General features: G+C 57.6%; 1 protein-coding gene across 14 annotated transcripts in view; it reads left to right on the top strand.

The window, feature by feature from the left end:
• The window catches only part of ANO1 (anoctamin 1), a 73,134-nt gene that overhangs the window by 16,755 nt on the left and 28,776 nt on the right, over positions 1-27,603 (top strand). For 8 of the 14 annotated variants that reach the window (XM_036326345.1, XM_036326340.1, XM_036326344.1 and 5 more), the window contains 9 exons: positions 53-204; positions 2,850-2,904; positions 5,893-5,944; positions 8,748-8,813; positions 9,300-9,355; positions 13,674-13,715; positions 19,532-19,596; positions 20,373-20,507; positions 23,674-23,834. In XM_036326345.1, coding sequence (XP_036182238.1) covers positions 53-204; positions 2,850-2,904; positions 5,893-5,944; positions 8,748-8,813; positions 9,300-9,355; positions 13,674-13,715; positions 19,532-19,596; positions 20,373-20,507; positions 23,674-23,834 — 784 coding nt within the window. The remainder of the gene's footprint in view (positions 1-52; positions 205-2,849; positions 2,905-5,892; positions 5,945-8,747; positions 8,814-9,299; positions 9,356-13,673; positions 13,716-19,531; positions 19,597-20,372; positions 20,508-23,673; positions 23,835-27,603) is intronic. The other 6 variants (XM_036326352.1, XM_036326349.1, XM_036326343.1 and 3 more) reach the window with 1 other exon arrangement.

Here is a 27,603-nt window from a genome sequence, read left to right as displayed (position 1 = left end):
CCCTGGGCTCCGGGCTCAGCAGGTGACGGTGCCCCGCCCCGTCTTGCCACAGATGTATCACATCAACGAGACACGGGGCCTCCTGAAAAAGATCAACTCGGTGCTCCAGAAGATCACGGACCCCATCCAGCCCCGGGTGGCGGAGCACAGAGCCCAGACCATGAAGAGACTCTCCTACCCCTTCTCCAGGGAGAAGCAGCACCTGTGAGTGAGCCCGGCCCCTCCCCGGGGCCCTGCTGGGTGGTCACCCCCCTGTCATCGTCCATAACGTGAGAAATGCAGGTTATGGGACAAACTCCCCCAAAGAAGTGGGGGTGGCAGCCTCTGGTGCCTCTTCTCATGGCGCTCGGAGTTCTTCGGGCCCTAAAAACGCTCCCTAAGGTCACTGTTAACTGAGGAACTAAGGGGGCAAAGAGCTTGCCATTCTGACAGGGACACTGGCGAGGGCACAGTGAGGGCAGGTGTGGGCCTCGGATCACAGCCCCAAAGCAGTGTCTGGGCACCCTCCCTCCCTCCCTCCTGCCCGGCTCCATCCCTCTTGTCCCTCTTAGGATGCATCCCAGGAGAGGGGCTGCTGAGCGGCCTCCTGCAGGCTGCGGAGCTGGGAGGCAGGAACTGAAAAGCAGCTCCAGCTGGAGTCCCGAGGCCCCAGGGACTCAGCAGCCAGCGGGGTTGCCTGGCAGTGCAGTATCTGTTCCGGAGCCTTCCCGCCCCCCTGCCTCCCTGACCCCTCGGGGCAGTGGGGCGTAGCCACCTGGGGCGGTGGTGGCTGCAAGGCCTTGTTGGGCCCTCACTGGGCAGAGCTGGCATGCGGGCAGTGGTGGGAATAAGTAGCTTGGGCTCTGGGAACGCAGTGGGACTTTGATGGCGAGCCGGGGCAGGGCGGGGGAGGGGGTGTCCCAGACACCCCTGCTCTCATGGGCATGGAGACCTGTGCCTGGCTCAGAACTGGGACTTCTGCCTGGCAAATGCAAATGCGTTAGTCACAGCACAGAGGTCCCGGGCCCAACTCTGCCCATTTCCCCAGGACAAGGGATAAGAAATAAATGGCTCAGCCCAGCTTCTTCCACCAGCTCCCAGACAGAGAGCTCCGGGGCCTTAGAGGCAGGCCCAGACCCCAGGCCCGGCCGCCCTCGCTCTGCCCTGACCGACTCCCTCACACCCTGCCAGCCCAGGCTCACCGCCAGGCTCCCCCCCAGCCGCCCTCCCAGCCCTACCTTGCCAAGTGGGTCACCTACCCCACCGATGTCCCTATGCACTCAGAAGAGTTAGGCAACCTCAAGGTGGCCCAAGACCTCAGGACGAAGCCCATTTGGGAGTTACTGGGAGATTATCTTATGCAGAAAGCACGCTGGTGGAATGATACCATCCCTGCCCCCAGCAGTGTTGAGGCAGAGACCACAACTGCCCACCAAGACCGTCCTCAAAAGGAGTATAATTGGACAGCCAAGGGGTCAGGGCTGCCTGTCACTACTTGAGCCAATTAAGCAGAGACAGGGTTGAATCATATATGAGCGTTTATTCCAATAATTTTGGCAGCGTGGGAGAGCAGCAGCTCATCCACAAACATCTGCACTCCCTCTCCCCATAAGCCAACTGCTTATATAGGGTAAAAGGGCAAAGATTACGTTGGAAAGTAGGAATTACAGGCACGGGGAAGTTGGCAAGGTATAATCGTTGCAGGCAATAGGGGCTGGGGGTTGCAAAGGATGGGTGACTCTGGGACTAGATTATTTTGGCCTCGAGGTTGTAAATCTTTCCATGCTAATAGGCAGTTCTTTGGAGAGGAGGACGGACTGCATTCTGATGGTAGCTCCCATGTCCCAGGGCGTGCACCTCCCAACCAGGTTAGAATGTGCTTTCTCTAATCAGAACAGAACCATCACAGTTAACAGAGCACGATGACTATTTCTTACTAGTGGCCTGGCGCATGAAATTTGTGCACGTTAAAAGGGAATTAATTAGCGGAAATATTTTAATATTGCTATTTGCCCTTTCTCTATAATAGAAGTGTCAGAAATTAAAGAAAATTAGTAAAATGTAGATGAAAATCTCCCCCCTGTCAGAGTCTGGGGCGCGCCGTGGGACCTAGAGTCAAATCCCCACCCACCGCCCACAGGCGCTTCAAAAACACAGGAGACCCAGACCTGGCTGGCTCCACCCCCATTGGGTGAGACCCAGACCCGGTTGGCCCCGCCCCCGTCAAGCCCCTCCAGGCGGGGGGGCACAGCCTCAGATCCCCCAGCCCGGTGCCAGGTGGGGGTTGCAGCCTCAGGTCCCTGCTGTTCAGTTGTGATGTTACGATGTCCTGGCTAATTTGCATATCCCTCTATTACATAGATAGGTAACTGTAGCTGGTCCCCAATATTCTATCTCTGCCCCTAACAGAAGCAGGGTCTTCCAAGGGGAGGTCTGAGCACACTTGCCTCTGGGGTCACTTCCCACCCCTGAAGGTCTCCCATCCTCTTGGTGAAAAGGTGGGGGAGGGGAGGGATAAACTGTTCCAAGCGCCTAGGACAGCCGTGGGCAAACTACGGCCCGCGGGCCGGATCCGGCCCGTTTGAAATGAGTAAAACTAAAAAAAAAAAAAAAAACCGTACCCTTTTATGTAATGATGTTTACTTTGAATTTATATTAGTTCACACAAACACTCCATCCATGCTTTTGTTCCGGCCCTCTGGTCCAGTTTAAGAACCCATTGTGGCCCTCGAGTCAAAAAGTTTGCCCACCCCTGGCCTAGGACCTGGTCACACCTGGGCTGTGGACAGTTCTGCCAATTCCACAGCTGATGCTCATGGGGGCAGCGAGGTTCTCAGACTCCGGCGAACTGTGTCTTATTATTTCAACAGATTTGACCTGTCTGACAAGGATTCCTTTTTCGATAGCAAAACCCGCAGCACAATAGTAAGTATCACGTGCGCACGTGGGGATCGCCAGCTCCCCAGCAAGGTGGCCCCAGGGAGAGGGAGGATAATTTCATTTCAGAGAAACTCCTCGGGGTGGAAGTGCCTCTAATTGTCTGTGACAGAAATAATTAGGATAATAAAACCTAGAGAGCTTGGAGGGGCCCAGAGGATGGCCCAGCCCAGCGGGGGGTGGTGGGAGAGGAGGGGAGGGGGTGGCAGCAGGAAAGAGAGAGGGATTCCAGACCCTGGGGTGATTTCTGGGTGGTCTGGTCTTGCTGTTCCCAGCACAGCTCCCTGGGCCCGAAGAGGAATCTGCAGGTTCCTAACGGTGGGGCCCAGGCCGAGAGGTTGCCCAGGCAGCGGCCAGGCAGGCGTGATGGGCAGTGGCCCGCAGAGCCGGGTGGCTTGGGGTAGATATCTGAGGCTTTGCCAGATGAGCAAACCGAGGTTTGAAATCTGACCAGGCCACCCTGCCTTATTCAAGGTACAGTATTGGTTTAATGTTTATCCATTGGCTGCCAACTTGTCCGCCAGCCAGGCTGGGCCCTGCGTGGCTCAGGACCCAACTTTTATCTAAACAAGAAATTAACCTCGCAGCCAAGCCACAGCCAAACCTCCGCTGCTGCCCTCTCCTCCCCGCCCCAAAGCCCAGCCGGGGGGTGGGGGGTGCAGGGCTGGACCTTGAACAGATAACTGCCAGGCCAGAGACAGTGCCGTCGGTCACACGGACGTGGGGGGCTGCTGCCGAGGCCTGGACAGGCAGATCGGGGTCCTGTTCCCCCCCGCCGGTCCCTCCTGGCCTTGTGACTTTGAAGCCACGGAGCCTCCGTGCGAACCACGGCGATCCTGGCTTCCTGCTCAAAGGGCAGCGGGGGCCTCCTCCGAGGGTCACCTGGATACATGGCCAGGAACAGAGGCTCTGATTTTTATTGTTAACCGTGTTACTGATTAGTTTTAGCAATTAAATCTCATAATTATAAATGAGGGGGGACTCCTTTACCCGGCATTGCTTGGAGCTGACCTGTGTCCAGAGGGAACCCCTCTCTCTGGGATGCCCACTGCTTGGGAGACCCCCCAGTTCTCACCTCAGTGGTTCCCCTTTCCTACACCAGGATGGGACAGGAGAGAGTGGCCAGCGGTGTTCACTGAGCCACGTGCCCGCGCTCCATTACGTATGTGCTCCCCAATTTTTCGCATTATCCCCGGAGCACAGGGCAGGTGCACATTTGTAAATTCACTCTTGCTATTATGGAAGGGAGGAATACATGAATCTAAAGTTTTAGTTCTCATACATTGGGGATCAGTCCATGACCCCCAAGTCACAGAAAGCAATTTTGATAGGGCAGTAAGTATAAACTGGACCGTCCATCAGTCCATTTACCTGTGGGGCAGGGTCACTCACACCCTGAAGGCCAGTTTGTAAACTGCCTGTGCTCTGGATTCAAAACTTTGGCGATTCAAAACGTTGCGCTTGGTTAGTCAGGCTCCATGGTCTTTGAGTCCCAAAAATATTTTGGCATTGGTGTGAGGTCATTGTAGGCAGGTAGGAGTCGGGAACAGCAGGGAAAGAGCCAATGTGCTGGTCTTGGGATTTAGACCTTCAGCCTTGGGCACTAGGGAGCCATAGAAGGTTGTGGAACAAGGTTTAAGGTGAGGTCAGATCTGTCCTACAAAGATCACTGCCCGTGGCCGGCTGAGGAAGAACAGATGGAAAGTGCAGGCAGATTCATGGTGGTGGTTGTGAATGCGGCTGTGACGGCAGGTGGGTGGGAGGAGGCAGTTCTGGGAGAATAGCGTGGTCAGGAAGAGGCCACCGATTAGATTTGGGGGATGACGAGAGCGAGCCAACTGAGTGGCCATCGTTCATTCGTTCATTCGTTCATTCATTCATTCGGTGGGTAGTTATGGAGCACCTGATGTGTACCCAACACTGGTAGGTGGAGAAGCAATAGGGCAGGTGGTGAAATGCACTCCAGGACAAGACAGAAGTTAGAAGGCAGAGCGGCGGGAAAGGCAGGTGCACTGTGGCCTGTTTGCTTAGGTCCCTCTCATTTAAATCTCGGGACAAGCACTTCTGGCAGAAGGAGCAGCCAGGGTGGAGGCCCTAGGCTATGGGAGAGGGTTTGGTGAGTCCGAGGAGCAGCCAGGAGGCTGGGGTTACTGGAACAGACAGGATGGGAAGAGAAGGTCAGACAGGTGGGCCTGGGGGGCCATGGCAAGGCTGTTGGTTTTGCCCCAGTGAGTGGGATCGTGGAAGGTTGCGAGGGGGATCGGTGTGCACTGCCCCGTATGTCTATAGTGCAAGGTCCATTCTTTTCATCCCATTTTGCAGATGGGGAAACTGAGGCACAGGGTGGTGAGGTAGGTGCCCAAGGTCACACAGCTACAAGTGGTAGAGGCTGGACTCAGACCCAGGCAGGCAGACTCCCCAGCCGGGGCTCCTGAGGCCACCAGGCAAAATGTTTTGTTAGCAAATGGGGCACGGAGGGGCGTGCGATGGGAGCCTTTTTGGGGGGGTGGGGGAGGGGGGGTTCTGCCAAGCACCCTGTGCTCTGCTGCCTCCTGACAGCGTAGAATGGAATCCTGAGATCTGCCCACTAGGGGTTTCTGGAACTTTCCTGGCTACACCGGGAGTTGCCCTATTAGCCGGGTGCTTACGTCTCTGAATTGTAACTCACCTCATAGCCAGGGGGACAGTAACCCATGACGAAGGGCCCACGGGACCACCCCTAACCCTGAGCCTAGCACAACACGGAGTCGGCGCTTCGAGAAGGAAAGTAAAAGATGGGACCCCTTCGAAACGCACTGACTTATCCCTGAGAACATCGAAACCCCAACACTGTTGACCGAGCATCCGCAGAAAAGTCCCCGGAGAGGAGGTCATCACGGGCCGCGCTCGACCGCGTCCCTCCTCGGCGATCGCACGGCGGCCTCTGTGTGCCGTTGCAGCCCCAGTAACTGTCCGCCCTTCTTGTCTCCTCACTAGGTCTATGAAATTCTGAAAAGAACAACGTGTACCAAAGCCAAGTACAGCATGGGTAAGGACATTTCTGGGGCTTGACATCAGCGCTGGTTTCCCAGCGGTAATCTCGCCTCGGCATCATCTCCGTGGGGGGCGGGCGGGCAGGCTTGGGAGTTGTTAGAGGGTTTTGATTTAAGCCCGTGTGACAGTCTCAGAAAGGAGAGCCGTTCCGGGGGGACCGGAACCGCGGGGCAGTTTTACGGCCCACACTTCTCGGCACCAAAGTCTCCTCTTTGGCTTGAGGCATTGGCGAGGCGGTAAATCCTGGCTGCTGGCCTCTGTAGGGTGACCAGGTGTCTTAACCCTCTCTGGACCTTCACAGTCCAGCAAGAAGTAGTTAGGGTTCCAGCCGGGGTGATGGCCCACAGCAGCCCCTCCAGGCCGGTGCAGCCCCATACCAGGCCGATGCACCCCCATACCAGGCCTTGCCGGAAAGTGCTCCCCTCACCACACGCCCTGATTCTGAACCTGCCGCACAACCACCGAGCTGGGCTCCTCGGGGGCCAGTGTCCAGAGCCTTACCAATCAAAGCATGTGGACGGGCACCGCCCCGCCGCTGGTCCCTTGCCCACAGCTGCAGGCTGAGCTTGCTAATCTGGAACATTCAGAGCAAAGGAATGCCTTTTCTAGCCGATTCTCCTTCTTCCCGAGCTGTGGTAGGCCCTGCCGGGGGCGGTGCCCACGCTGCAGTTCATCACGCTGGACAAGCACCTGAGGTTGTGAGGCTGTGGCGAGGGCCGCAGGGTGGGTCTTGTAGGAGCCGGGGTCTGTGCACCCAGGAGTGAGAGTCCTTGCCGCCTGCTCCCCACGGAAGGAAGGACGCCCTGGGAGGGGGTGGGAGGAGTAAAATTCTCGGCAGGTGATGGTCCTGGACAAGTCCAGGACTCGGGGTGAGGATGAACCCTACAGGGTTAGACAGGCTGTGTGTCCTCTGGCCGGTAGGACCGATGGCTGGTCACAGGGACACGCTTCCAGGCCTGAAATCTCTAAGCCCATGTCCTAGGTCAGAGGGAGTGGGGTCTCAGCTAGGGGTCAGGAAGAACCCAAGACAACTGTCCCCACAGGCCTGGCCACCGTCAATAGAGCGAGCCTCCAGAATGGCCCAGTGGACACAGTTTTTAGCAGGGAGGAGTAGAACAGGGGGGAGTAGGGCAGGGAGGAGGAGAGCGGGAGGACTAGAGCAGGGGGGAGTAGAGCAGGGGGGAGTAGAGGTGGGGGGAGTAGAGCAGTGGGGGAGTAGAGCAGGGAGGAGGAGAGCGGGAGGACTAGAGCAGGGGGGAGTAGAGCAGGGGGGAGTAGAGGCGGGGGGGAGTAGAGCAGGGGGGGAGGGGGAGAGCAGAACAGAGCGGGAGGAGCAGAGCCGTGGAGGAACGGCGGGGGCCGGGGGTATGCGGGGGGAACAGCGGGGTGGAGGGAACAGAGCAGGGGATAATAGAACAGGGAGGAAGCGTGGATCTAGCACCCCAGTACGCCTGGGAGCTTAGGCTGCCTGTGGGGCCCCTTCCCTAGGAAGCTGCTGATAGCTGGGGGCTGGGGCCTCCGGGTGCAGGTGCTCCCTTGGAGTGGGCGCGCTGAGCGTTCCCGCTGTTTCTCTGGCAGGCCTGGTTCCCAGAGCCTGGTGTCAGAGCAGATTGATGTGGGGGGCACCTACTCTGCACCCCCATTTCACATGGGTGCCTTGTCTGAAAGCCCTACTGGCCTCCAGATTATTCATTCAGCACCTGAGGAGTCTGCCACCCGCCAGGCCCCTCCAGGTGCTCCCTGCCCCCAGGGGTCTGTATTCTGGGGGAGGGAAATAGACAGTAAATCATCAGATGCACCAGGTCCTAAACTTGCCATTGCAGGGGGTGGGGAGGCCCGGGGGGTGTGGGTGGGGATGAGAAGCAGTGGTCAGAGAAGGCCCAAACCTGAAGGAAGGCAGCTCCATGTTAAGAGGAACAGCGAGGAGCCAGTGACCTGGACCATACCCACATCCTTTCCTTTTCTTTTTTTATAATACGTTTTTACTGATTTCAGAGAGGAAGGGAGAGGGAGAGAGAGAAACATCAATGATGAGAGAGAACCATTCATCAGCTGCCTCCCGCACACCTACTACTGGGGATCGAGCCACAAGCTGGGCATCAAGCCCACAACCTGGTCGTGTTCCCTGACCGGGAATCGAACCGTGAACTCCCGGTTCATAGTTCGATGCTCAACCGCTGAGCCATGCTGGCTGGGCCCCGGGTCCATCTCTTATTGCAGGCGAACTCACTTGTGTGTGATTCCAGCCATGTGCTCCCGCCTCTCTCTGGTCTGGATTGCCCAGCGCCCTCAGGTGCCCTGACCATTCCAGGTCACTAATGGTGGACACAGTTTTTAAGCAGATTTCCAGAAGCCCCCTTTCCGGCACTCTCACAGCAGTGGAAAGTGGGCCAGCCAGGCCAGTGCAAAACCTAACCCACATATCCCCTAGAACGCCTCTTGGGCCAGGCAGGTGGTTCTGTGACCAGCAAGGGGCTTCATGGAAACCCCTCAACGGCACTGAATCCCAAAAACGTGTGTGTGGACCAAGACCAGAGTCCCAGGACCCGATCCCCATGCACAGCCAGCCTCTCTCACAGCACTGCCTTCCAGGGCGGGGCGCCCTGATCCACAGGAAGTGCAGGTGTGGCTCTTGGTACAGTGCACTCCATGCAGGGCCTGGGGTCTGCGAATAAGGGCCTGACTCTCATCCCACTGCCCCGGGGGCACCGGGCCGCAGGGCGCGCTCTCCCCCAAACGCAGCTTCGATGCTCTCAGGCCCTTTTGCTAATGTAACTAATAGCCGGATGTATAAACAGGGCATGGAGAGGGAAGAAAGAAGGACTCTGCCCTTTTAAGTAAAAGGCGAAAGTGTGGTAAATATGGTAAGTGCCTCTGCCCTCCGCGCGGGGCCGCAGGCCTCCTCCTCGGCTTTTCCAATCAACCTAAAATCTAATTCCAAATTGTATGTGTGTTTCTGACACCATCAATTTTCCTTCCCATCCATATTTTTCTCGTGATTCAGCTTTTCTAACCGCTCGAAATCATCCTTCCAATCTGCAGGCTTGCCCTCAAGCAGGCGGGGTCGTTGGTGAACTGCCGGTTTGGGGTTCCTCCTTCCTTCCAGACGTAACTTCCTCTCGGGGTTTCCTGGGTGTCTTCCTGATTCTGCCAATCGAGCATGTGTGTGTCATCGGGTCGAACCTGGGGAGGACGCCCCAGGAAGGTGGCTGGGCTCTGTGCAGCCAGGTGTGGTTCGCTCTGTGAACACTCTCGGTGGTTGCGACAGTCCCGGGACAGCTCTGTCGGGACACGGAGCAGCAGGGGACACGCCTGGTCCATAATCCTCTCTCTCTGCCTTTATTTTCAAGGCATCACCAGCCTGCTGGCCAATGGCGTCTACTCGGCCGCCTACCCTCTGCACGATGTAAGTGACCTTGACAGCAGGGTTTATCTCTGCGTCATTTGCCTTCCCGAATCCCCACGGGCCCGCACACCCCTTGAGCTCTCATTATCCTGCGGTCTCGGCTTCCTGCTTTGGCTCGCCCTGAAATGTCAGCTGGGCACAGGCCTTCCCTGTTCCCCCGAGTGGGGACCAAGGAGTTATAGGGCCATCTTTTCTTGAAGAGTAAATCCACCAGACACGGTGGTGGCAGAGCGTCTGCCCCAGCCTTATCTGAACCTCGACCAGCTGTCCAGGACCTGTCTCCCCTGGCTGGTCCCCGCCCTGCCCAACCCCCCGGTTCTGGCAGAGTGGCCAGGGCTCTGCATATTTCTATCTCTGCAGAGCGAGTGGCCGGCTTCCTGAGCTGAATCTCCAAATCCCACTGGGATCCCCCTGACAAATATAGCCCGTGGCCTCGGCCCACGTTGTCTTGGCTCTGGGGTGGAGGGAGCGAGATGATTCCTCCTCGTTGTCTCTATGGAAACGGTCTAGAGTTCAGAGGGGCACTGGGAATGGGCCCTGAGGCCGGAGCAGTGTGGGAATCTCGGACAGAGGCTCTCGAACTTTCCAAATGTGCGTTACTGCCACGGTGAGGAGCCAAGAAGCCGGAGAGGACAGGCCTGGGGGCCAGGGACTCAGACGCTGGCCCTGCTCACTCCTCTTCGGCTACAGTGGAAATAGCCCCTTGTGGTCTCTGAGCCTCAGTGTCCCCACCTGCCGGTTGGGAATAATGCCCGCCCCGTCCCGTTGCCAGGGCCAGTGGGGGTGTCAGAGGGAATGCAGAAACGAAAGGGGTTTCAGCAGCAGTGGACTGGACAAACGGAAGGTGTAGAGCAGTTATGGCGAACCTTTTGAGCTCGGCGTGTCAGCATTTTGAAAAACCCTAACTTAACTCTGGTGCTGTGTCACATATAGAAATGTTTTGATCTTTGCAACCTTAGTAAAACAAAGACTTATATTTTTGATATTTATTTTATATATTTAAATGCCATTTAACAAAGAAAAATCAACCCAAGAAAATGAGTTCGCGTGTCACCTCTGACACGCGTGTCACAGGTTCGCCATCACTGGTATAGAGCAGCAGAGGGCTGACCCCTGGAACTCTGACCTGCTACCCCTGCCCTCACCACTCAGTGTAGGGATTTGAGGTCAACTGGCTTCCCCACCTTTTTTAAAAAATTTATATTTTTATTGACTTTTTAGAAAGAGGAAGGAAGAGGGAGAGAGAGAGAGAAACATCAAGGAGAGAGGAACATTGATCGCATGCCTCCTGCACGCAGCCCCTACTGGGGATGGAGCTGGCGACCCAGGCATGAGCCCTGACGGGGAATCAAACCGTGACCCCCTGGGCCAGCTTTCCCATCTTTGTGCCTTCGTGCATGCTGTTCCCTCTGCCTGTCATGCTTTTCCCGCCTCCTCTGCCTGGACAACACCTCTCCCCTCCCAGGGCAGACGAAGCATCACATCGACCCACGTCTGCCTTGTTCCCCTTCCCCAGCTCCATGATCTCTCCCTGCCTCCTCGGGGCCTCTGATGCTTCGGTCCCGGTAAGACACCACTTTGGGCCGCCATTCACTGTGCGTGTATCTCATGAAAACCCGATGCCGGCACCTAGTGGTGCTCAATCAATGTGGTGTTGACATGGGCTGGACCAAGTCAAGTTGCCTCGGTGAGCCATGTTGCTGGATGAAAGTTTCCAGGGCAGGGCTCAGAGCCCCACAGATCTCACCATTGCCCCTGCCTCCTCCCACAGAGCCAGGGGTCCAGAGGGGCTTCGCTCACCCGCCCGCCATCCGCTCAGGCTCAGTGTTAGGTCCCACCGGCACCAGGAGTGCAGCCCTCTCCATCACCCACGTGGCCTTTGAGCTGAGGACTCCTGGCAAGGGTCAGGGACACAGAAGCGGAAATGTTTCAGATTCCCTGCCTGTTTTAAGTCAGACCTTTAAGTCTTGAAAGGGAAAGGGGAGAAATCAACTTTTCTGAGCATCTACTACGTGCAAAGAACTGTATTTAGTAGATTTACCTTATTTAATTCAGTGGAGACAAGGGGACTAGAGAGGTTTAGTAACTTGCCCAAGGTCACACAGCCTCTGGGGAGAGCTAGAGCCAGAAGCCAGCCCTCTGACCCGAGGCTATGCCTCCATCCCCAAGTGGACCACCACCTCATTTTTCCCTGGGCATCAAATGCACCCCCCACCCCAATCACTGCCACATTTGTCCAGCAATCGAGTCTGTCTGCAGTGTAAGCAAACTGTTCCCACTTTACAGATGGGGAAACTGAGGCTGGGGTTGCTGGGCAAGACAGCCAAGAGGAAGCGGAGCCTAGAGCCTAGATCCTCTGGTTCCACTTCCAGGGTTCTTTCCAGCCAGGTTGTGGACTTGGGCGTCTTGAGGGAATACGGAGTTTTATATCCGTGAATTTCCCATACACGTGAAGGACACCCACCTCCTTCAGTGCCAGAGCTGGTGTTCAGACGTGGCTGTGAGCGGGGCCACGTGCACCCCATGCCCTTAAGCAGAGAATACTGCCCACGGTGAAGGCGCAGTCTCCTTGGTCGGCGCAGGCTCTTCGCACGTGCTGTGCAGTCCTAGCTCTCTCCAACCCTTTTCATCTCACGCACACATAACCTAGTTACTAAAATTCTATGGCAGTCTGGCAAAAAAAAATACATATATATAGATATCATTTTGATTCATTCACACGGGAGAGTTACTGTGTTGGCCGTTACCATTTTTTATTTGACAGTCTAAGGCAGTGGTTCTCAACCTTCCTAACGCCGCGACCCTTTAATACAGTTCCTCATGTGGTGGTGACCCCCAATTTCATCGTTACAAATTGAACATAATTAAAGCATAGTGATTAATCACAAAAACAATATGTAATTATGTAGGTGTTTTCCGATGGTCTTAGGCAACCCCTGTGAAAGGGTCGTTCGACCCCCAAAGGGTCGCGACCCACAGGTTGAGAACCGCTGGCCTGAGGGAAAAGAGGTCAGTGCGCCTGACTAAATAGTCAGGTATTACATGTTTAAAAATTCTTGTGGTGCACCGGGTGGAAATCGCTGCCTGAGCTCTGAATTTTTCATCACCCGTCTCACCACCACTAAGGTGTTCGATGTCTCTGCTCGCTGCCCTCCGTGCATGCCCGCAGCACTGCCACCCCCTTCCAGTGCCTGGCTCACTGTGTTCGTTTGTTCATTCATTCATTCATTCATTCATTCATTCAGCAAGATCACCTGTCAGCAAGGTGTGGGGTGCTGGTGCCAACCAGAGGATACCTGCCAAAATGGGTGTGCTCTGAGCAAGACCCCCCCAAGGGGTCTCTGTAATCAGTGTGTCAGCCACAGAGAACGGATTTTGACATTTCAGCTGGCCACTCGACTTCCTTCCTGGTTGGCATCTCCCCACCTTGAGGTCACCAGCTAACTGACCTCTGGATAGATGCGGTACTGTGGGGCCCAGGTGGCTGACTCCACCATGAGAAGAAAGTCAGGGCAGGGGAGAGTCCTTTAAGACTCTCAAAGCATCTCCCTTCCAGGACCAGGGTGGCGGGTTGCTTGCCAGGTGGCCCAGTCCTCCTCACCTGGAGGGGGCTGATGGTGAACGGGCAGTGGGCACGCCTCCAAGGGGCCTCAGAGCTTTATCTGTCAGGCAGTTCTCAGGACCATCCTCACCAGGCCCTCACTGAGCCCCTCACTTGTGGCTCCTGCTTAGTCAAAGCTGGTGCATGGGACTCACTTTTGACTTTTAGACCCTCCTTTTCCATTGCACTTGGAGACGGGATCTGAGTCCCGGGTTGGATCAAATTCAGCCTTCTATCCTCAGGAAAATCAATGAGCCTCAATGTTTCCATCTGTAAAATGGGAGATTTGGGCTCACTGATCTATACGTGCCGTTACCATATCATTTATCGTCCCTCCTGGGACAATCAAGAGTGACAGGGACCCCACCTGGACGGGGTACTGGGGCCGAGACACTGGGGCCACCTACAGAGTGGAAGGTGTGTTCACCCTGTTGATAGATTCTCCAGCCCCAGAAGGCACCTCCAGGGACCTGGCCACAGTCCTTTCTCGGACTTCGCCTCTGGGTCGGGTGGAGGGCAGGGCACGCGGGACACACGGAGTGATTTATATCACGGGGGGAGGCCTAGTCCACCTCCTGCTCTGGGTGAAGTCTCGTCCTAGGGTGATCTTAACCAGGTCAGTGCGTGTTTGTGGAGTCTGTTTGGAGACGTTAGGAATGGAAATTACTCGAGAGTGCCCTTGGGTGGTAAGAACATCCTTTTTCTCTTTTCCAACAGGGAGAGTATGAAGGTGAGGACGTGGAGTTCAATGACAGAAAAGTAAGTGGACGCGAGGGAGAGAAGGGGCTCCGGCCGGGTCTGGAGGGGCCCCTGGGCCTCGAGAGGGTTAGGGCGGGTTGCTCCATGGGCATCTGTGGTGACAGGGCTTCCGCTGCCACAGTTGAGGGAGAACATCGGTGAACTCCATTTGGTTGGTTTCTCCGTCTGATGCTCAGAAACGCCGGTGGCAGGTTATCTGTGCTGCTCAGATGCTGCCCGGACCGGGCCGGGGTAAACCTGTGTCTTAACCGGGGTACGCAACCTCCGCCGTCCCTGCTGACATTCAGCCTATCCTGCCCTGCTCCGGGCAGATGAGTGTGGGAACCGCTGTGGCCAGCTGCACAGAGAGCTCCCAGCACCCTGGGGAAACTTGCTGGATGGTATTCAACCCAGTGTTTCTCAAACTTACTTGACCTGGAGCCCTTTTTTTTAATCTTTAATTTCTTTATTGGTTAAGGTATTACAAATGTGTCCTCATCCCCCCATTAACCCCCATCCTTCCCCCCCTTCCCCCCCCCCCCCACTCATGCTCTCATCCCCCTGTTGTCTGCGTCCATTGGTTTGGCGTATATGCATGTATACAAGTCCTTTGGTTGATCTCTTCCCCTTACCCCCACCCTCCCCTACTTTCCCTCTGGGGATTAATAGTCTGGTTGCTGTTTCTCTGTCTTTGGATCTGTCCCTGTTCATCAGTCTATGTTGTTCTCTATAGTCCACAAATTAGTGAGATCATGTGGTATTTATCTTTCTCTGACTGGCTTATTTCACTTAGCATAATGCTCTCCAGTTCCATCCATGCTGTTGCAAATGGCAAGAGTTCCTTCTTTTTTACCGCAGCATAGTATTCCATCGTGTAGATGTACCACAGTTTTCTAATCCACTCATCTGCTGATGGGCACTTAGGCTGTTTCCAGATCTTAGCTATGGTGAATTGTGCTGCTATGAACATAGGGGTGCATATATCCTTTCTGATTGGTGTTTCTGGCTTCTTGGGATATATTCCTAGAAGTGGGATCACTGGGTCAAATGGGAGTTCCATTTTTAGTTTTTTGAGGAAACCCCATACTGTTCTCCACAGTGGCTGCACCAGTCTGCATTCCCACCAGCAGTGCAGGAGGGTGGAACCCTTTCTAATGGACAAGTTGTTGAGCTAGCATTCGGGGGACGCACTTTGGAACCGTGATTCCTCCCTTCCCCAGTGGGTGTTCCTGATTCCAGCCCCCAGGCTTTCCAGGAAGCTCTGTTCCTCCCCCCCTCCTCCCCCCACCCACTACAGGTACGCATCTTCCCACAACAGCCACCTCTCCGCCCTCCACACTCTGGAAGGCTCTGCCCTGCCGTCCTGCACATGTGCCCACGCCCAGATACCAGCCTTGCTCCTGGCTCCGTGTCACCCCAGACAAGCTCAGCCCTCCCCCCGACCCCTCGGGGAGCAGCCCTCCCTGGGCCCTGTGTCTCTTTTGTCCCCTGTCCAGCCTCTCACCCCGAGAGCGGATCCCTCCGATGTGGAGAGCAGGGACACTCCCCCGAGAGCCTCACAGTGGTGGCCTGGTCCCAGATGGCAGGGCCAGGAACCTCAGGCTCTGGAATGTTCCTCATTCCCACCCCCTCCAGCCCCCCATACGTGTTTTTAAACCTCTGGTACTTGATCCAACTTGCCCGCCTCGGGATCCAGCTGAAGATGCTATCTGGGTTAGCACAAAATTACATATTTGGTTATTTTTAGTGGAACATCTGGCATTCGTCTGAGACCCCATGACTTGCAGAACTCCCCCAGCCCCTCCCCCGGCCTGGCCAACTTGGCCTCTGAAGCCCCCTTCCTGCTCTCTCTGTGCCCCTTTGGCACCAGCAACCCCCTTCTGGCCTAATCCCGTCCTCCAGGCCCTAGGCCCCTCCACCCCAGTTCCCCGCCCTCCTCCGCACGCTCCAGCCACACTGGCTGCCTTGCCAGTCTGAAGGCTCCTTGGATGATGATCACACCAGTGCCAAGACTGTCTCCCCAGTTGCTTTGGCAGGAACTATTTACTGAACACTGCTGTGTGCCAGGCCCAGCCAGCATGGCTCCCAGTTCACCCAGACCCACCTGTTCTCTGCCTGGAAAGCTGCCAGCCCCCATCTCCTTTTTAATGTTATGCCCCAGCAATGAACATGAGGCCTGGCCCGGGGGGCTAGTCAGGGAGTATTAGATGGGTGGGTGGATGGATGAATCGACAACGGACAAACAGATAAAAGTTAGGATGGGATGGAATGGACTAAAGGAAAACAGAGAGGGAGGCCAGGAGGGAGGATGCCCAGTTAGGTGTTTGGGTCCTATCTCAGAACCCTAGAGAACCTCTCATTCTCCCATGATGACTCCCCCCTAAGGGGCCCGGTTCTGAATATTTTGCCTTTCCAATGACAAAGCCTGAGGCATCCTGTCAGTGGCAGGAGCCCCTGTGGCTGACCCCAGGGACAGGACGGAAAGGGGGACCCAGGAAAGCCAAGGCCATCTTCCTGGCTGAGCTTCAGGAGCAGGGGCCCAACAGGAGGCAGGCGCGGCCACAACCGGGGGTGGGTGCGGCTCTCCCCTCTGCACCCGGTCCCCTCCTTCAGGTGTGGATTAAGGTGGCTCCATCCTGGGCTGGACTGAGAGCCACAGGGCCCAGCCCATGCTGCCTTCCTCCCTCCCTTCCTTTGTTCATTCATCCATCCATCCATCCATCCATCCATCTGGCAGTTACTGAATGGAAACCTGTTATCTGCCCCAGGCCTTGTTGGAGGTGTTGGGGACTGTTGGGGACAGACCAAACAAACCTGGTCTTCTTGGGGCCTGCATTCAGGGGGGACACGGCAAAGGGCAAGTCCATACACAGCCATTAAGAACTGCACCAATGCCCAGCATGTGGGCCCAGCGGGAGGTCTGGGCAGGAGGAATGCTGGCAGGTTGAGCCGAGACCCCCTCTGAGGTCTGGGTGCTGGGAGCTCTAGGTCACTGTGACTGGAGCCGCCAGTTCCCCACCCAGGGCACCCCCAGCACCTCCCACCCTGCTCATGAGGCTGGGGTGCACCCTGGGAGTTCTGCCAATGGTAACAGGGAAATCTTCAGTCAGATTTCTCTACCCTGACAGCTATAGGGTGATGGATGTTCTCTGCTTGGCAGGAAGAGAACTTTACCGAGGTAAAGTGGCTTATGTAGAAATCGGGGTGTGCCCCACTTGGCACAGCTGTGGGCGCATGGTGGCCGGCCTGCTGCGGGCCAGTCCTCCTGAGCAGGTTCGGGAACACGGTGACTGGTGTGACATGGCCGTGACTTCAGAGGCTCTCCAGGCTTCCCCCCTGTGCCACCCCTCCCAAGCCAGTCTTCCTTCTCTCTCTCCCTCCCAGGATCTCTCCCTCCCCCTCCATCCCCCTCTCCTCCCTCCCTCTCTCCCTCCCTTCCTCCTTCCCAGCGCCTCCCAGCCTGTCTATGATATAAATCAGTGACTTGATTTCAGCCAAGGGAGGAAGCCGCCCAGGACAGGGATGGCCATGTTGCTTCTCCGGAGGTGCTGTGCAGTCTCATCAGAGTTTGCTGGCGCAGACCTCCCTGTTCACAGAGTGCAGCTGTGGGCTGTGCGTCGCTTTCTGCATGGCCAGGCGTGTGAGACCGGGAGCACGGCCCTCTGCCTTCCGCAGAGCTCCCTCAGTGCGTGAGCCCGTCTGGGTTCATTCTGTGACCGGCAGGAAGGACAGCGCCCTTCAGTATAAAGGAGGCGATGGGGCCCAGGGGAGAGCCCCGATGCCCACCAGGACTCAGAGGGGAGGGCCAGCTCACACACTCAGCGCTCAGTGGTTAGGGTCTACGCAGGACCTCCCACCAGGCTGAGAGGTCTGCCCAGGATGGCCACTCCAGACTCAGCAGAACCAACCACCCCGCTCAGAGCACAGCGGGGGAGGCCCCGTGCAACCTGGCTCCCTGCCTGCCCGAAACTGCAAAGCTCCTCTCACCCCACCCCCCTTCCCCAGCAGCAGGCCTGGCCATTCATCTGTCAGAACTTGGAGTCCTGCTGAATACATCCTGTTTGTACCACTCGCAGGACTGAAGGTCTGAAGGCAGCTACCCCATAAAGATCAGAGCAGGCAAAACGCAGGATGCTGACAGCCAGGTTCACTGTGATTTATTACGACTGCGCTTTGCTTTCCTGCGTTCTTTCCTCCCTGCTTTTAGAGGTGCGTGTGGACCGCTGACGGATCACGGTGCCTCTCTTCCTCCCGGGCGTTCTCGCTCAGCAGGGGCCTGAGGAAGTGGAGAAACTGGCTGGGGGCCATGTCCAGGGAGCCCTGTCTCCCTGGTCTGTGGAAGCTGGACCCACCCAGCAAGCTTCTTACACTTTTCATTTTCAAAGACTTGAATATACGTGGGTGCCCAGAAATGGAGGAGAATGTGTTAGCTCGGGCTGCAGGCACAGAACCGCGAAGAAGGGCGGCGTAAACAGCAGACATTTATTCTCACAGTTCTGGAGGCTGGAAGCCCAGGACCCAGGTGCCGCCGGGGTGTGGTCCTGGAGGGCTCGCTTTCTGGCTTGCAGACGGCCGCCTTCTGGCCTCATCCTCACAGGGCCTTTCCTCTCTGCGTGTGCATCTCTTCTTATAGGGGCACCAGTCCTGTCACATCCAAACCTCACTTTTATGACCTCTTTTAACCTTAATTACTTCCCAAATACAGTCACATAGGACACAAACATTCAGTCCATAGCATAGAGCGTTTGGGATGATAAGATGGGGCCACAGCAAAATCTGAGCATTGGAGACCCCCAAAATTTTTTAATTGAACATAGGAGACCCCCAAAATATTTTAACTATGAAGAAAAGAAAGAAGGACACAGGGCAAGCTGCAGCATCCAGAAGAGACCCTGGCGAGTCCTCACGGGCATCCCCGTGCCCGCCTCCTGCCCAGCAGAGACAGGTGGCGAGGCACGGAAGGCCCCAGGGCGGGCCCCCTCTCCCGTGCAGCCAGCCGTGTGACCTTGGGCTTGGAGTTAAGGCTGGGAAAGCACGAATTACCCCTGTGCGTGGGATTTCCTTCTTCCAGCCAGCAGTCCTGACACGGCGGCGTCCTGGGACACCCTGAGCGTGTTCACACACAGCTTCCGATCTGTCCCTCTCATTACCGTTCCTGCCCACAGCCCGGGGGTAACGGTGTGTGCAGGCTTCATTTATTTCACTAAGTGTCTTAATCAGACAGCCCGTCTCAGGAGACAAACGTTGAGCTCTGTGTATCCCATGAGATTTTTTTTTAATCTTGCCACTTTTATTTTTTTTGCTCCAAAGCCAAGTAGATTCTGTCCTTTATCACGATGGTTCCGTGTGTGACGGGAGCGACCGGGAAACCTAAATGGAAAAGCCTTACAGTGTCGGGTCGCTTTAGATCAAGTCGCGAAGGGAGAGGATTCCACGAAGATGCCCAAAGCCTCTTTCCCATCCCCACCTTCACCTGAAACCGTAGGCTCGTTCCTGCTCAGGGAGCCCCAACCCCATCGCTGGCCTTCAGCGCCAGCTCAGCGACCCCCGAGGGTGGGTTCTTTGGGACCCTTCCCAGAGCTGAAGGCCGTGACCCAGTTTTTCCACGTCCATCTCCCCCACCACGACAGGGGCCCGGGGCTCAGGGCTGTGTCTGCCCAGCTCCCCTCTGAAAGCCCGGTGCCCAGCATGGGGCCTGGCCCTTGTCCGACTCTCGCCAGCGTTTGTTGAATGAATGAAGGATGTAGCTGTGAGCAGAGAACATCAGCCCTGTGTTCTGGGAAGGGACCTGGGAGCATCCCACTCTCACCGGCCCCTCGCCGCTTGCTCTTTCCCAGCTCCTGTACGAAGAGTGGGCCAGCTACGGCGTCTTCTATAAGTACCAGCCCATCGACCTGGTCAGGTAAGCGAGAGCAGCCCGGCTCCCCGGGCAGCGGCTGTGGGGGGCAAATCCCCAGTTGGATGCCAGGGATAAATGTCCCCACGTGTGCCAGCTGCCCTGACTGTTCAGTGCCTGGGAACCTGTGTGAACTTGACCCGAGGCCTCCCGGCGGGACCCAGTAGCCTTAGTTCACTGGAGGGTGGCTCTCCAGTCCTCATACTCGCTGTCTCCTCCTAATTTCGCAGCCCGGCCTGACTCTGCCGGGCGGCGGGCCAGGTCCTCGCGTTGCTGTGCTGAGAGGCAGAAAAGAATGTGTCCTCTCCCAGAGGACCTCTGTCCCGAGGGCAGGAAGGGGGTGGACCAGATCCAGCTGTGTGTGTCCTCTGGGGACGTGGAGACAGAGCTCAGCCCATGAGCATTCGTCTAAACCCATCACGGCATCCGAGACACTCAGCAGGAGGCACAGGCCCTCTCCTGGTGCCCCCAGGCCAGAGTGCCAGCTCTTAGCTGAACCCGACTCGGAAGGAAACTGGCAGCCTCGCGGGCCATGGATTGCGCCCACCCGCATGCGTATCACAAACACCTCCCCCGGGGCACAGAGAGAGGGGGCAGACGTAGGGAAAGCAGAGAGCACCCCCAAACCTGGTAGCCTGGCTCAGAGCCCCGCCCACTCTCTACTTCCTGGCCCAGAGAACCAGGGGCCGCTTTGAGCTGTTGGTGCAGGGGAGGGGACGGGACTTGTCTCCCAGCGGTGCAGAATGAGTGAGCTTGTCTCTCTGGCTTTGCCCACCGTGCAGGAAGTACTTTGGGGAGAAGATCGGCCTGTACTTCGCCTGGCTGGGCGTGTACACCCAGATGCTCATCCCCGCCTCCATTGTCGGGGTCATCGTTTTCCTCTATGGATGCGCCACCGTCAATGAAAACATCCCCAGGTAGGCGGGGCCTGTCCCAGGACACGCCCATCTCTGCGACCAGCTGCAGGCCTCCTTGGCCTCAGGCCCCAGAACCTTCCGCACCCACACTCAGCCCCGGACGGGCATGCTGGCTGTGTGCTGTCAGGGCGGGGGCCCGGTGCAAGGGACATAATTGCCATCTGAAGGCCGGGCATCCTTTTCCGGCACAAACACCCTGGGAGCCGTTTTACTGTCGAAAGCAGACGGGAGACAAAGCTCCTTTTCTTCCTCTGAAGTTTTCTTTCCCCTTTTAGTTCTCAGTCCTCAGGTGACAGGAAATCCCCTGCCTCCTGTGAGGTTGGGACATGGGACAAATGCCATTCATGGGCCTCGGGCAGGGGACTCAGCTGGGTCTCTCTCCACCTCGACCCCGGGGCTCGGGAGGTGAGGCATGAACAGCAGACCAGGCCTCTGCACGCAGAACCCACGCTCCTGCTGCCATCTGCCACGGTCAGGGCTGGCTGGGCACTAGGGAGAAGGCCGAGACTCTAGGGGTAGCCTGGCCTCGTAATGGGGGGAGGAGGGAGGTGTCTCCCAGAGTGGCAGCCAGAACGTAAGTCAAATCGCACGAGCTCGGAGGACCCTGTCTGCAGGCACAGAGCTCAGAGGACCCTGTCTGCATGCCCAGAGCTTGGAGGACCCTGTCCCCGCATGCACAGAGCTTGGAGGACCCTGTCCCCTCATGCACAGAGCTTGGAGGACCCTGTCTGCATGCCCAGAGCTTGGAGGACCCTGTCCCCGCATGCACAGAGCTTGGAGGACCCTGTCTGCATGCCCAGAGCTTGGAGGACCCTGTCCCCGCATGCACAGAGCTTGGAGGACCCTGTCCCCGCATGCACAGAGCTTGGAGGACCCTGTCTGCGTGCCCAGAGCTTGGAGGACCCTGTCTGCAGGCACAGAGCTCAGAGGACCCTGTCTGCGTGCCCAGAGCTTGGAGGACCCTGTCCCGTGTGCACAGAGCTCAGGGGACCCTGTCCCCGCATGCACAGAGCTTGGGGGACCCTGTCTGCGTGCCCAGAGCTTGGGGGACCCTGTCCCATGTGCACAGAGCTCAGGGGACCCTGTCCCCGCATGCACAGAGCTTGGAGGACCCTGTCCCGTGTGCACAGAGCTCAGGGGACCCTGTCCCGCATGCATAGATGCCTCCCCTCCTTTCTAGTTGTTCCTAGACCTGCCAACACCAGCCCCAAGACAACCAGGTTGTGTGTGAGGACGAAAGGCTGCTGTACCCATGGGCAAACTCGAGTTTAGAAGGGCGGGTGCCCCCTGGCCCTGCCTCCCAGGAGCTCCCAGTCTCTCTGGAAAAGCCCTAAGACATCAGCTCAGTTCCATTTCCTACGGCTCAGCCCCAAGTCTCGGAAGCCGAGCTGTGGCTTGGGAAGTGCGCCCACCGTCCATTCAGAAAAGAGCCCGTGAGCCTTTGCCTGGCGAGGAGGTGGCTCGTAGGGCCCACAGCCCGGAGAGACCGTAGCCAGTGAACCTCGCGTAAATGTTTAATATGTGAATGACACCTCAAGCATGTGTCAGTGTTCTTACACACGAACAACACCTAAGGTCCACCCACTCAGGATCTAACGGTTAAGGGCACCGGCTTATGTGGGGCACAGGCGGGAGAAAGCTTATCCCTTAGAAAGCTAATGTGACGTGAGGCCACAGTGCTTGGGTGTGGCTGTGGTGAAGATGAAAGTGGCCTAGGTGGGGTGGGGTTCGGATTCAAAAGCCCTGCGGGACGTGGCCCGTGGAAGCCGGGGCGCCCTCACGGTCCCCCTGGGAGGCTGCAGAGGACGTCACCTTCCCTCCCCCCTGCAGGGGATGCGGAGCCAGCTGAGGCGCTGCCCAGGCAGGCGTGCATTCCCCAGCACAGCCATCTCCCAGGCCAGGCCAGCGCCTCCACCTCTCACCACACGGCCAGAGGCAGATGGTGCTTACCGGGGATTCCTGAGTCCCATCGGCCCTCAGCCCGTGATGTGGGCGTGTTCCCCGGGGAGGGGGGGTCTTATCTGCCCTTTTACCCCCTCCAAGGACAAGCCATCCCTTTCCTTGTCTTTATTTTGGCTGAAAGTGGTGAAGGGAGTGGCGGAGGGTTTAAAACTGGCAGAAAACAGGCTTTTAGTCTGGCTGGCGTTAGCGCTGGCAGGGAGGAGGGCTGTGGCAGCCACGGGACTCACGGCAGGCAGAGATGCAGCCAGCCCTCCCTGGGGCGTCTGCCCCCCACACATGGGTTCCTTCTGCCTCCCAGCAGAGACCCCCAGAAGACAGGAAGCTCAGGGAGGGGCAAGGGATAGACCCCTCAAGGCGGCCCATGGGCCTCCTTTCAAAATCACTGCAGCTGCTCGGCGCCTGGTTATTCCCGTAACAGGAGTGTGGTGTGCGCGTGCCAGCTCTGTTCCAGGGCTCCACGCTCGCTCTGTGTGATCCTCCTGCCAACCCAGTAACATGGGCACTCTTCACTCTCAGCATCCCCACGCTGCAGATGGGGAAACTGAGGCCCAGGGAGTTGGAGTAACATGCCCGAGGGCACACAGATCCCAAGTGGTGGGGTGAGATTCCAGTCCAGCGCTGGCTGGCTGCACGCGGCCCCGCCACCGGCATGCACCCACCCCTCACGCACACGCACACAGACACGTGTACACGCATGCACAATTCCCCAGCTGCCTCGAGCCAGCAGCCTCGGTCACCAGGCATCTTCCCATCCCCCGGGCCCAACACAGAGCTGGGCACATACAGCACATGCACATTCTCTAATAGGCATTTGGTGAGTAACTGAAAGGACAGAATGGGGCCGAGTGCCCACTGTGCCGGGAACAGAACCATTCAGCAGACGTTTACTAGACACCCACCTACGGCCATGGGCCAGCTGTGATTCGGTGCATAAAGTCGTGCAGCAGAAATTTTAAACAAAAAGCAGTACCCCCGCCCCCAGCCTTCTCCTGGATGACCACCTCCGCCCTGGGAGTGACTCCTGCCTGGGTCACTGAGAGCTCCGCATCTTGTCCAAGTCCGTGGGGAGGAGGGCAAGGCAGGCCAGAGCTGGGCCCTCCCCTCGTCTTCCAGAAGGTTAAAGGGCCTGGCCAGGGGCACCGTGGCGGGGCCGGGCAGTCCTTGTGGGCCGGCGGAGGACTCTCAGCGGCTCCCTCTCTTCCAGCATGGAGATGTGTGACCAGAGCCACAACATTACCATGTGCCCGCTGTGCGACAAGACCTGCAGCTACTGGAAGATGAGCTCGGCCTGTGCCACGGCCAGGGCCAGCCACCTCTTCGACAACCCGGCCACTGTCTTCTTCTCCATCTTCATGGCTCTCTGGGGTGAGCAGAGCGCCGCGCCCCCACCCCCACCCCCCGGGCCATTGGGGCACAGGTGACGTGAGGTAGGTCCCTAATTCCCTTCTTGGGACCGCCCACAGGCAGCACATGCCGGGGATGAACACGGAGGGAGGTCGTGGAAATAACCCCCCGCTTTACCTGCAGTTCCCAGGGTCTCCGCTGCGTCTGCCGCAGCTGCAGTTATTCTGAGTTATTCTGACCCACCCGGAACCCCTGGGAAAAGCCCAGGAGGGTGCGTTGCCCTTAGAAACAGGACCTCCCTCCTGGGACCAGGGTCTGTTGGCCCAGGAAGGCAGCTGCTTTAGCACAGGAGGCCTGGGCTCTGCATTCCTCCGGCCGGAGCCAGCCCTGGGGCACGTGTCTCCTTAGACCCTCACAGATCCCTGTAGGTGCCGCGTGCCTCTTTCACAGGTATGGAAGCCATGGCCACTGAAATGCCAGGTCTAGGAACTGAGCCCCCATTTTCCTGAGCTCTGGCCCCTCCACTCCTCCCCACCCATCCCCCGCCTCTCTGGATCCTGTGTCCATGGAGAACCATCCCTAGCCATCCCCCACCACCTGCTGCTCCTCATCCCCAGCCTGCTGGCCCTCCTCAAGACCTCAGCACCGGTCAGCTCACTGCCCACTCCCCTCCTCTGACCTGGACCCAGGAAGCACAGCCAAGCTCAGCCCGCACAGACCGCCGGCCTAACCATTGGGCTAATTGGATAACTCGGCTGGGTTGACCGTGTACTAGGATAGGGCCCCTTCCTGGGCCAGACTCCGGTTTCGTGCCCAGCTCTGTCACCTCCAAGCTGGGACAGGTCTCCATTTGTACAGTGCAGATAGTGCTGGTACCCAGCTGAGTTGTTGGAAACCTTGAGTGGATCATTGTGACGATCTCTGGGCCATACCAAGAGCCAGCTGTGATGTCCTGCCAGCTGGCACACCAGTTCCATGCCCATTTGCTTTGTGAAAACAGCCTAGACTCTAAAAATTAGAGCCCAAATCTGACCTCCCCCCTTGCGCTTGGGGCCCTCTGTGAGTCCTGTCACTTCACCTTCAGAAAGGAACGCGAGCTTCAGTGAGCTGGGCCCCGCTGGGCCAGGCGCTGTTCTGAGCGCCTCACGGGAGGTGGTTCATCATTCCCCCCGTGGCTTTAAGAGGTGCTACCTCCATTGCCCCATTTGACAGATGGACACACTGAGGCAACTTTCCCAAACAGACACCACTAATAAGAGGCAAAGGGAGACGAGAACCCAGCATCTGCTCCCCAACCCCACCCCAATACTCCACCCCTGGGCTCTGCCCCCTCTGCTGGTGTCACTCACAGCTCTGGTGCCAGGCACACTTAGCACCTGCCTGGCTCGTTCCTGACGGGACCAGCTCGCATTTGTGCTGGACTGGCTTCCTCCTCTGCCCACCACTCCTGCCTTCCCCTCCAGAGCCTGCGCTGAGGGTGGACTATGCCAGGCGCTGGCAGGAGTGGTGGGCAGAGGAGGAAGCCAGCTTGTCTCAGTGACCCCGCCACAGCACACAGCAGAGGGAGGCTCTGTTGATATTCTCTCATGAGGACACTGAGGCCCAGAGAGGTTAAGTGACTTACCCAAGATCACACAGCTAACAGACTCATACCAGACATGACAGATCCATGCCCCGGTCACAGCTCCCCACCCCAGCATCCCCCAAGCCCTGCTCTGTGCCCTCCTGGAGGAGCCGAGGTTCACCCAGAGCAGGTAGAGAGGGCACTCGGGCAGCAGCACTGCTCGGCCAGGCAGCACCACAAGGTTTCAGTTAAATCCAGTAAATCCGGTGCAGCCCCTTCTCTGCCGCCAGCTCGCTCACTTCACACTTCTTTATTGAGCACCTACTGTGTGCAAGGCAGTGCTGCTTCACACCCTCAGAGGCGTTGGCCATTCCTCACCACAGCCCATCCTTGCGGGGAAAACATATGGTTCCATCTGCACCACCCCCACCACCAGGAGGGAAAAGGGCAAATCTGTTCCGCTGTCTGCCCCAGCCTCCTCCAGCTCCACTTCCCCCAGGAGACAAGTGCCTGTCAGAGAGTGTCTGTCAGAGAGTCAAAAGCAAGTTCAGTCTACACTTTCCCATTCGGGGGGAATAACAGAAAAGCCAAACCACTCCCATGAAGCACTTACTTCAGGGAAAAAGGAGGTTATTAGAAATCAAGACAGAAGCCACGGGAAAGAGCCTGCTGGGCGGAGAGGTGTGTGTGCCCTGTGCGGCCGCACCGCACAGGATGGGGGGGGGAGGGGGGGACAGTCCCTCTGTCCCCTGCCTGGCCTTGCGCTGCTGGTTTTTTAATCCTCTGTCAATTGTTCCTTCATTGCCCTCTCAGGGATCACCTTCCTACTGCTGCTTCATCCCATTGTGTCCTTTCTTTTCCGTTCTCCAGCTTCTAACGTTTCTGCTCACACAGTGACAGAGCGGCTCCAAACCTGTTCCTGCCGGGAGGGGCTCGGGCTGTGCCCCCTGAGGGATGGCTGCCGGCCCGCGGTTCTAATCTCGCTTCCACGCCACGGTGGGGTCTGACTTCCCCGGGGCTGACACTCTGGGCCCAGAGACCTCAGCTCCCTGCTGCCTGGAATTTATGACATTTCAAAACCTCAAATTAGGCGTCACACACAGCAACTTTGAGCCCCATTTAGCTGTTCTCCAGGATCAATGTTCTGAAATGATGGCATAATAATGGGTTTTAACTGCCTGTCAGTTTCCTGCAGAACAAAGGAAGTAATTAGATTTGAGCCCGGCCCCATAAGCCGGAAGACGATGGTCCCTGCTTGAATGAAATGGCAGAGGCAGGGCTGAAACCCCTTCCCCGGGGTCGGCGTGGAGTGGGCAGGTGACCCGGCTGTCACCCTGGGCTGGAGGGGCACAGGGAGAGCAACACTGTGGTTTCCTCTGGACTCAGGGAGGCCGTGGAGGGCTAGGGCCTTCGTGCCTGGCCCCCGTCCCCACAGGGGTTAATAGGCAGGGTCCCGTCTGCTCCTCCGCTCTCAGAAAACAGATGTGCATTGAGCAGACGTGTGACTGTTGGGAGCCACCGTTCATGCAGCTGGTCTCTGCTCTCAGGGGGCTGCGCTTTAAGGAGGATGCAGCCCTGCCCTATGGAGTCTGGGTGATGGAGCCCAGAGGTTTGGGAGACAAGACCCTGGCCCCTAGGAGCGCGGACTTCCCCAGGGAGGCGGGCAGGTCTGCACGCAGCGGCAGAAGCACCCAGACCGGCCAGAGCCTCGCCTGGTGGCCTGAGACTCCAGCGGCCGGTCTGAGAGGCTCTGCTGGCCCACCTGGCACAACCGTCGGCAGGGAGGCCGCACCAGGGCATCTCCCGGGCCTGCAAGGTCACGCTTGGTCACAGCAGCAGCGTTCAGGGGTGTGCTTGGGAAAGGGCTCTGGTAGCCCGCGGAGGAGGCATCCAGAATTAGGGAAATTGGAGGCAGGCCAGGCGGGAGGCAGTGGGGACAGGGCAAGACAGGGCCCAGGGCGCGGGTGGATGCGGCCTGGGTGGAAGCTGAAACGGAGGCCTGGGGGGTGGGGATGGGGGGACGAGTGTTAAGCAGCCAACTCATTGCTGGGCAGGGACGGGTGGGAGGAAGGACAGGCGGTGGTAGGTCAGTGTGTCTGCATGCTCCGGGCCCGAGTGCCACTGCACAGCTTGTTGTGAACATGGGCCCCAGGGATCTGCATTTTAACAAGCTCCCTGGGGGACTCTGATACCGCAGAACCCAGGCCCACGCTCTGAGAAACCCCA

Source organism: Myotis myotis, unplaced genomic scaffold (assembly GCF_014108235.1).
Source record: "Myotis myotis isolate mMyoMyo1 unplaced genomic scaffold, mMyoMyo1.p scaffold_m19_p_10, whole genome shotgun sequence".
NCBI classification, from domain to species: domain Eukaryota; kingdom Metazoa; phylum Chordata; class Mammalia; order Chiroptera; family Vespertilionidae; genus Myotis; species Myotis myotis.
This window is presented reverse-complemented; position numbering and strand designations above follow the sequence as displayed.